We start from the raw sequence: 10,196 nt of genomic DNA, 5'->3' as shown, positions 1-10,196 counted from the left end.
TTCCAGTTATGCATTTCATCACTTTAAAAAAAAATCAAGTTAATATTTTAAAACTTTGCTTGGCATACAACTTATCTCCCTGTATTCAATAAATACCAGTATTAGAGCTTCTCTCTCCAATAAAGTTACCAAGTTTTTTTTTACACACATTCACAGCTTAGGTAAATGTTTTAACATTATAAAATTTAATAAATAATTTGAATCGAGTCATAAATATTTATCTAAAAATAAAGCAAGTTAAAAACACTTTGAACAAGAAAATAGTTGTTATTTACACGTGACACAGTTGGAAATATTTTTAATACTTAAATTTAGCTTGCTTTACGATGAACACCAGTGGTTCAGCCTGGCACACTTAGGATTAAAACAAAGTCAAATTTGCCATTTGAAAAGACAAATGAGTATGAGGTAAAACATTTTAATTAGTCATTTGGCTATGAGCTGGCAAAACAGCTGAGAATGAAATGAACTCTAGTGAACTCTAGGCACTCCCTGCACCACACCCATACATGCCAACACACTCTAACATCGGTTTATCAGCTGAGGCCCTGGACTGACATTGCCTAGAACCTTTGTGCATTTGAAGGTGATTCCCAGTACCGTAGTATCTGGGGATCTGAAGGCTTTTTACGAAGTTACCATTTCATGGGTAACAAAACCAACGTTAAGTTAAGCACCTTAGATACAACCCAAGTCAAGTAGGTAAGACATTTTTCTAATTTCAAAAATGCTTAGGGGAAAAAGGGGACAAGAATCAAATAGCTTCTTTTGGCATTAGCACCACAAATTTCAAATAAATTCTAACTTTGTTTTTGAAATTTCAAATTCACCCAATTCCTTGAGGATCTCCTTTAAAAAAAACAAACAACAATTCGTTTTTTAAAAAGTTTTTATAGGGCTGAAAATCTACAGGATGCCTGTCTTTTAAAAATAACAACACATTACCCACAGGAACTGAATAGTGATCTTTAAAATGTTTATATATGAAAGATTCTTTGTAATAACGATAAACATGGAAACTGTGTCCAATTTTGACATAAAAACATGCTATTATTGACTGTCAAGTAGAGCATGGGCTTTGCAGCAGGTCTTCAGGCTGTGAATTAAGTGAACTAATATGTAGTTACTCTCACACTGACACTGTGATCTAATTTTGTAACACAAAAGAGCGGGTGTTTTCAACAAGGAAATTTTAAAGTATTTGCAAACGAAGGAGAAAGGTGAGCAATTTTCCCAGTGACTTTCCTCAATATATAATAGATAATTTATTCACTCGTTCAACAAATATCCGAGTGCCTAGAACAGCAATTTTGAACTGCTGTGCCTCGGCAGGCACACTGGTGTGCCACAAGAATTTTTAAAACATGTAACACCTGCCTATTTAGTCAGGGGCACTGACCTCTTTTTCCCTTAGATTGTCAAATGAAAAAATGACAAGAGCCAATACAATATCTGTCTGGTGTGAAAGAATCAAAATTATACCTATTTTTTTTTTTGTCAGATCAGCCAAAAATATATTTTCTGCTGGGCTGCTGAATTTTGGTAATTAGTTTAAGTGTGCCATGAGATAATAAAGGTTGAAAACCACCGGCCTAGAAGGTGCAAAGCCCTAGGAGCTAATGACAAACTAGTTTATCTCACTAGTATTTAGACACATAGCATTTCCAATAATTTTCTTTTAGCAGAGCACTCAGTAATTTTTTAATAACTTTCCAGAGCAGTTGTAGGTTCACAGTAAAATCGAGCAGAAAGTACAGATACTCCCTGGCACACACATGCACAGCCTCCCCCACTATCACCATCAACATTCTGTACCAGAGTGGTACATTTGTTACAGTTGATGAACTTACTCTGACATCAGCATCACCCACAGTTCATAGTTTACATTTGGGTTCACTCCGGGTGCTGTATGTTCTATGGGTTTTGAGGTATGCTCCATTTTTTTTTTTTTTAAATCATCACTGGAGGATATCATCCCATTGGTTTTTAGAGAGAGGAAGAGAGAGGGAAAGATAGAAATATCAATGTGAGAGAAACACTTTGATTGGTTGCCTCTTGCATGTGCCCTGACCAGGAAGGAGCCTGCAACCTAGGTACATGCCCTTGACTGGAATTGAGCCCTTAGGTCTGCAGGCAGACTCTTTATCCACTGAGCCAAACCGGCTAGGGCAATGTACACACTTTTTTAAACAAATGTTTTTATTGATTTGAGAGAGAGAAAAGGAGAGGAAACGGGCCAGGGGAGGGGGTAGGGGGAAGAGAGAAACATCAATTGGTTGCCTCCTGAACCTGCAACCTGGGAAGGACCAGGAATTGTACCCACAGCCTTTTGGTGTATGGGATGATGCTGTAACCAACAGAGCCACACTGACCAGGGAACCACTTAAGAAAAAAGTACACAAAATTTCTATATGGTTTTCATCATGTATTAACTTTTTTATAAAATAGAAAAATGGTCACTTTTCATCATAAAAACAATAATGCTCCTTTTAGAAAGTCAACAATGTATAATAGACAAATTTTTTAAAATCAACATTTTATTCCTCAAAGACAAACAACTCATAGTTGTTTGGTGTAATTTCTTTCAGTCTTTTTTTCTGTGCATTGCTTCTCAGAGTCACATTTAAATTTGATTTATCTAGAAATCTCACCAAAGGTGATACATTTTTAGATACAACCCAAATCAAGAATCATGATTATTAAAAATGTTATATCTTTTTAAAAAAGTAACAGGAACTTTTATAATACAGTTTAGGCATTCTGGGTAAAATGTAACTAAGAATATCAATTTCCCAAAGCTTAATTGCTTTGTTTCTCTGAAGTAAATTATGGACCTGTGTTCTCAAGAGCCTTCTGCTGCTCTTTTCTGGAACATGGGATTAGAACCATGTTCTAATGTTTCATTTCAGCTTCAGTTTGGAATCAGCTATAATTACATCATTTGGGTTTGAGTTTGGTTCAAGTAAAAAAAAAAAATGTGTTTCAATTACTTGATTTGAACCAGGCATTTTGGGTTCTTTCCTTGTTTAGATTTATAAACTAAAATACCTAGGGCCATTCAATGGCAGTCAAATTTGGATTTTGTTTGCCTCTAAAAACATTGGTCTTTAGCTGTATGAATTCTAATATATTGGATTGCCTTTGGAAAAAGTCAGAAGCCTTGAACTTGGTGGAATTAGTTTTCTAAAAAAAAAAAAAAAAAAAACAAAAAACAAAACAAAAACAAAAACAAAACAAACAACCGAAACAATGTTAACTACCAAAGGTGAGGGCAGTGGACAGGGTCTTTGCTAGCTAGACTCCTGGGCTGCTGCACTACCTGGAAAACATTTACACTGTTACTGTATCTTTAGAAAATTAAGGTTAATTTTTCTAAAGCTGCTGCTTTAAAATTAGCAACTAGTTTCAGACAGACCAAGTTTAACTAGGCCCAAGTACAACATAGCTGATCTTTAATTTGCCGATTATGTTCAACTATACCAAGTCTGTTAACCCTTAAGAATATCTGCTTCTTCACCATTCTTCGGCTTCATTTTCCATGTAATTGATCATACTGCATTAAATCCTTTGTCAGAAGGTTCCCAAAAACGTTTTGGAGAAACGAAGAATACAACAAAATGCTTAAATAGACCAATTGATGTAGTTCAATCAAATCTATGAGGGAATTTATTGTAAGATGCACTGTATGAGATTTTACATGTGATTAAGAAAACACACCACTAACTGCAAGACGTCATTGATTGTGAGATGCATTTCCATTCTAGAAATGTTAAAACGGGTTAAATGCTTTTTTTTTTTTTTTTTAAATATGTCTTAGGAGTGGTTAGCTGCAACAGTGAGGTTTTAAAATTTCCATTTGTAGTATTATTTCGATTCTAATACACTCCCCTGCTATAACATTAACTTACCAACCAATAACTATCAACAATGGGAGTTTGGTTTCTAAGCTCTATTCTTTCTCACTGATGTCAGAGCCGATAAAACAAATGGTACAGTGAATCCAGGACTGGTTCTCTATAGGGATCTTAATTTAAACTCTTTCCTGATTGTGGTTTCTCATTTGACCGGAGACTGAGGTAGCCATTTAATCAATATTAATTACTATAAACTACACTGATAAAATAAACTCTTTTCAAAACTGAATTCAATTCTGAAATCTCTCAAGGGGGTAATGGCTTATTTAAAAGGAAATCACTTGAAATAATAAACATTGTCTAAACGTGAAACAATCAAGAAACAATATAAATTCATCTGGGCTAAAGAAACAAACAGAAACACTTAATACTAGATTAAAACATCTCCTTGGACTGATTTTAAGTGAAGATAAACACTGTTACCTTATTATCCAGATTGCCCTTTCTTTGTTGTTGTTTCAAGAGCCGTACTACCCTCCTGTGTAATTTAAAAATTTCTACTAGCAAACCCCATTTAAAAAGTAAACCAAGAACAGCGAAATTAATAACTTACTTGACTTAACCCAACATATCAGACACATTAGTTTCCACATGCAATCCATTTGAAATTTACTAGTGAGGTGGTCTCAGACCTCCAGTGTGTGGTTCACACCCACCACACGTCCCAGTTCGGTACTTAGCCCCATTTCAAGCGCTCATTAGCCACACAGGGCCACCCAAACAGTGACTCTTAGGGAATTCACTAAGAATGGGTTCTTTACGTCGTGTTGGAGAGTTTCTCTCCTATTACATCTCTAAGATGCTTAGAGACCTGCGAGGCACACGCAGATTACTGGGAGTCGGGTCCGTTACGCTCCGAGGCTCCATCCACAGCATTGAAAGCAGTGAGGGGGGAGGCGATGGGTAACCCTGGCGCCCAGGACACGGCCTGGAGGAGGGCCTGCGCCGCGCGGGGGGATGCCCGCGGAGAGGCTGCGGACGCGGCGTTGGAAACCGGGTTGCAAGACCGTCGGCGGCTGCCTGGAGCCCAGTGCATGCGATTCTTGTTCTGCAACCCCGCAGCCGGGCAGAGGGAAAGCGGCCTCTGAGTGGCACACAGAGCCACGCTCCGCCGCCGCCGCGAGGGAGGGGTGCCCAGGGCTGCAACGCGGGCCGGCCGGACGCGGGGAGGCGGGGCGGGGCCGGGCGCCAGGGGGAAGCCCGGCGGCCTCCGCAGCAGCCTCCGGGCGGTGCTCGCCGCGGTGACGCAGGCGGCGGGCGGGGCGGGGAGGGCGGGGCGCGCCGCCCCTCGGAGGCGGGGGCCGGCGGGGCGGGGATCGCCGGGGTGTCGGGGTGCCAGCCGCCGGTTTCGATTAGAGCCCGGAGCCGCGGCGGAGGAGCAGGGCAGGATCGGCGCGCAGGGAGCCCGGCGGCGGGGCGGCGGGGAGGCGGCGGCGGGGGCACCGGCGCGCAGGGCGGCCGCGGGGCGCAGGGAGGCGATCGGAGCGGAGCCACGGCCACGCCGCCCGCCCGGCCCGGCCGCAGCGGGGCCCGCAGCCGCGAGCGCGCCCGGGACAGCGCGCGGGGGAGCGCGCGCGGGCGGGGGCGCGTAGGCCCTGCCCGCCCCTTCCGTCCCCACCCCACTCCGCCCCTTCCTCTCCCCCCGCTTCTCCCTCCTGCGCCCCCGCCTCGGGCGCCTACCCTGTCCTCCTCCGGCGGGAGCGCTGTCCGCGGCGACGGCCGGAGCAGGCCGGGCCGGGCCGGGGGATGGCGCTGCTGGACCTGGCCCTGGAGGGAACGGCCTTATTCGGCTTCGCCCTCTTCTCGGTGCTGTGGCTGATGCATTTCATGTCCATCATCTACACGTGAGTGAGGGGCGGCTGCGGGAGCCCGTGGGGCGGCTGCGGGGCCTGGGGACAGAGGAGGGAGGGAGGGATGGCGCTTTGGAGGGGACTGGGCTTGGGGTGGGGGGTACAGAGAGCTCATGCTCAATGCGTCCCCCATGCTCTCTCCCCTTGGACCCGCAGGGTGGCGGTCCCTGGGAGGGAGAAGGGGTGAGGAAGGGGGTTGCTGGGCTGCAGGCGACTGCACAGCCAGGGGGAAGGAAACTGCGCTCTGACGTGCGGCGGAAGACTGTGTTGGGGATTCGTGTGTTTTTTTCATCTGGGCCAAGATGTATGGTATCTTTCTTCCCTCCAGCCCCCCTGGACCTGGGACACATTGCTATTATGGGGGCGATCGTTTCTGTCTTCTGGGAGGTGCACACACCACCTGGAAGTCTCCCTGTGGGTTTTCCTCCTAGATGAGCTCCATGCCCTCAGATAGGTGCCCAGCGCCTGTCGCCTCCGAGGTGGCCATGTACCCTTGAATCATGTCAGCTTACACAGTTCAGTATGGTTTTCTTTTCTTTCATTCTAATTTCTTATTTATTGTCTTCAGATTTGCATCCCCTACACACACACACACACCTTTTCATTATTAATTTAACATATGCTTCTTGAGGCCTAGATGCTGTTCACCGAGGTCACAGGGATGATCAGGGCAGAATTCCTGTCCTCATAGAGCTTACATCCATAAGGGACGTAACAACATCTAAATAATAAGGTTATTTCCAATAGCGATCAAGTCTGTGAATATTAATAAAATAAACAGGGGTATGTGGCTAGTTTTGATATTTCAATTGTTTACATGTTTTCAAACGGAAATCAACCTTCCCAAAGAATTGCATAGGCCATATTCTGGTTATGGATTCACTGTTTTTCTTAGCTGGAAAAAAGAAGATTGTACATGGTTATCTTTACCACCAACTAGAATAGGGTATATAAAAAGATGGGAAGGACATTAAGAAATTCATTTTTGTTTCTTTTTCTTTTTACTACAGAGAAAGTAGGGTTTTTTTCTTTTGGAAATACTGCATTTTATTAATATAGTGTGGCATTTCCTGCTCTTGGAGAAAGATGCTTCATTGTACAAGACACATTGATATTTCTTTGAAGTTGAGAGAAAACATGCCGTTTGGATGTTGTTGATCTTCGTGTATGGAGTTTGTTAGCTGTAGTCACTAACCACATTCTGGAGTTCATTATATATGAGCTCTTTAGGAACCATTTTTTCTTTTTTCAATCATAAAAATAAAAACACTTTCTATAAAGGAATTTATTTTTTAAAATATGTTTTTATTTATTTCAGAGAGGAAGGAAGAAAGAGATAGAAACATTAGTGATGAGAGAGAATCATTGATTGGCTGCCTCCTGCTCGCCCCCCTATTGGGATTGAGCCTGCAATCTGGGCATGTGCCCTTGACCAGAATGGAACCCAGGACCCTTCAGTCTGCAGGCTGATGCTCTATCCACTGAGCCAAACCGGCTAGGGACTATATAAGGAATTTAGACAATACAGAGAGGAATAGAGAAAAAAGTTAGACACACAATCAAAATTCCATTACTTTGTCAATCTTCCTTCCAATTATGTTTCTGCTGGGGACAGGGAGGAAGAGAAGAAAGGGAAGGAAGGAGAGAGAAAGGGACTTTATTATGATTATTATTCTGTAACCTGCTTTTAAAATTAAACTATTTAACCTGACTGGCAAGGCTCAGCAGTTGAGCATGCACCTCTGAACCAGGAGGCTGAGGTTCCATTCCCAGTCAGGGCACATGCCCAGGTGGCCAGCTCCATCCTGGCCATACCGGAGGCAGCCAATCAGTGATTCTCTCTCATCATTGATGTTTCCATCTCTCCCTCTCCCTCTCTGAAATCAATAAAAAGTATGTACAAAATAGTAATAGAATCCAATTATTTAATAAATGCTTTGGGGTAAGCTCTTTTGTACAAGGCACTGTTCTAGGTGCTGGAAATAAGATTGAGGGACAAGACATCCAGCTGTTCACATGGAGCTTCCCTGTAAAAATGCCATGAATATTTTTTGCATATTAATAAATGTATGATCTCTGCATCATTTAAAATAGATGCATGGCATTTTCATTATGATGGCTAATATGTATTTGTTATTGGTGGGCATTTAAGTTGTTTCATTTACCAAGGTTACAAACAACGCTGATGCATTCAGGCGCCTACATGTTTGAGAGATGGCCTGCTTAGTTTACATTTCTGAAAGATATATTACTGGGTTGTAAGGGTGCATATTTGATACATATTGGATACATGTTGCTCTATAGCAGCCATACATAATTACTCTTCAGCAGCGATTTTCTACCAGGGTGTTGCAAGAATTTTTAAAACATGCAATACCTGACTATTTCGTCAAGGGCACTGACCTCTAGTCCCTTAGATTTGTCAAGTGAAAAAAATGACTACAGCCAACACACCAATAGCCATCCAATGTGAATGAATCAAAATTATACCTTTTCTTTTGGGTCTGAATGGCAAATATACATATACTGGTATGCCACAGAATTTTAATATATATTTTATTGATTTTTTTACAGAGAGGAAGAGAGAGGGATAGAGAGTTAGAAACATTGATGAGAGAGAGACATCGATCAGCTGCCTCCTGCACACCCCCTTCTGAGGATGTGCCTGCAACCAAGGTACATGCCCTTGACCGGAATCGAACCCGGGACCTTTCAGTTCTCAGGCTGATGTTCTATCCACTGAGCCAAACCGGCTTTGGCAAATTTTAGTAATAGGTTTATGTGTGCCATGAGAGGAAAAAGATTGGCAATTTACTGTACAGGAAAGTTGTATCTATTCATAGACCTGGTAACACTGACTGATGGTCCCCAGTTCCTCTTACTAAATACCAGGCTTTTTTATTGTTTTCTGTGTTGTTTTTTCCCCATGGCTTTAATGATTAATTCCATTGATCATTTTCCATATATTTATGTTAGTTACATTGTAGTTGTAAATTACATGCTCATAATCCTTTGCCTGTGCTACAGTCTATTCCTGAATTGACTTTTTTTTTTTTTTTTTTTTTATATGAATATTGTTTCTTTCTGTTACAGTTTTTCCCCAGGTTTTTTTTGGTGGTGTATTTTTTTGCGGGTTTTTTATTTTTATTTTTATTTCTTTCAGTTCTGTATACGTATTTAACCTGGAGGGAGAAAAGTGTGTGTGCCTGTGTTTTTTACAGTCAAGTCTTCTAATGTTTTCTGACTCTGGTGTAATTTTTATATCTTCTGTATTCCTCCCCTTTTCCACCACCACCCCCTCCCCCTCAATTATTATAGTATTAGTGTCCTGGCACATGGGATCATGCACATTGAAAAGAAATTAATTAGAAGAAATACTTTAATATTGCTATTCGCCCTTTCTCTATAATAGAAGTGTCCACCAAATTCATGATCAACAATGGCAGATGGAAATACATGTGTGTGATTGGTACCAGTGAGAGCTTTATAGATAGATAGATAGATAGATAGATAGATAGACAGACTTGCTTAATTAGACCTGCCTTCTGATAAGTAATTTTTTTCCAACCCAGTGAAGCACCCCAACTTTCTTTTTCAGGGCATTATCAACACAGTAAATATCAATACGAAGCAGATTATTATTGTAGATCATGCAGGGAGACCAAAGGGTAAAATATTTAACTATAGCAGTGTTTGACTATATTCTGTGCAGTGAGAAAACCTGAAGTTATTTTCAAGGTCCACCATTTCTTCTTTTCAGTCAGGTCAAGTTTCTAAGCTTTCTAAATCTCCCATTTTCCGGCTAATGAAAAGAAAATAGGGTTCTACCAAGTCTCTTATCTACTTACTCCAGGACTTCTGTGAGGATCAAATGAGATGAGGCACGTGAAAATGCTTCACTGACAGTTGGCTAAAGTGTAAAATGTTTGCACCTGGCTTTAAAGCAAATTGTGTTACTGGGCTGAAGAAACTCTGAGAAGGCTAGTCGCTAGGAAGAGGAAGCCAGGCATTGCTATTACCCAGCACCCACAGCGATGATGTTTCCAGGCTGGGCTATGGGCTGCATTTTGTACCATGGATTCTTGGCACATCGGCTGTGATTTGGTAGGCTGTCGCCCTGGGGTGTTGGCGGGGCCTGTGTCCACTTTTGGGGAAGCTGAGTGTTGGTTTGTGGGCACCGGATCCATGGTGCTGTTTCTTTTTAAATCAGGTGCATTATGGAGCTTCTGCCCCCTGGTGGTCAGTGTGTGTCATAGCTACCAATCAGACGGTTGGAGAGAGACAGGCTTTTAAATATAGTGTGTGTGTGTGTGTGTGTGTGTGTATTTGAGTTTTCTCAGGTGTGTATGTGTGTGGGTTTTTTTTAATATTTCACCCTTTAATGTACTCAATATTTTATTTATTTATTTTTATTTTTATTTTTTAAAATGTA

The 10,196-nt window shown here is 41.9% G+C and overlaps 1 protein-coding gene across 1 annotated transcript in view; it reads left to right on the top strand.

Moving 5' to 3' along the window:
- Positions 1-5,220: 5,220 nt before the first annotated feature.
- UGCG (UDP-glucose ceramide glucosyltransferase) overlaps positions 5,221-10,196 on the top strand; it is a 30,426-nt gene continuing 25,450 nt past the window's right edge. Inside the window, exon 1 of the mRNA XM_036433028.2 lies at positions 5,221-5,758. Coding sequence (XP_036288921.1) covers positions 5,661-5,758 — 98 coding nt within the window. The 5' untranslated portion in view covers positions 5,221-5,660. The remainder of the gene's footprint in view (positions 5,759-10,196) is intronic.

This window comes from Pipistrellus kuhlii, unplaced genomic scaffold (genome assembly GCF_014108245.1).
Source record: "Pipistrellus kuhlii isolate mPipKuh1 unplaced genomic scaffold, mPipKuh1.p scaffold_m20_p_12, whole genome shotgun sequence".
Taxonomy (NCBI): Eukaryota; Metazoa; Chordata; class Mammalia; order Chiroptera; family Vespertilionidae; genus Pipistrellus; species Pipistrellus kuhlii.
Note: the sequence above shows the minus strand (reverse complement) of the source record. Positions and strands in the feature narration are given on the sequence as shown.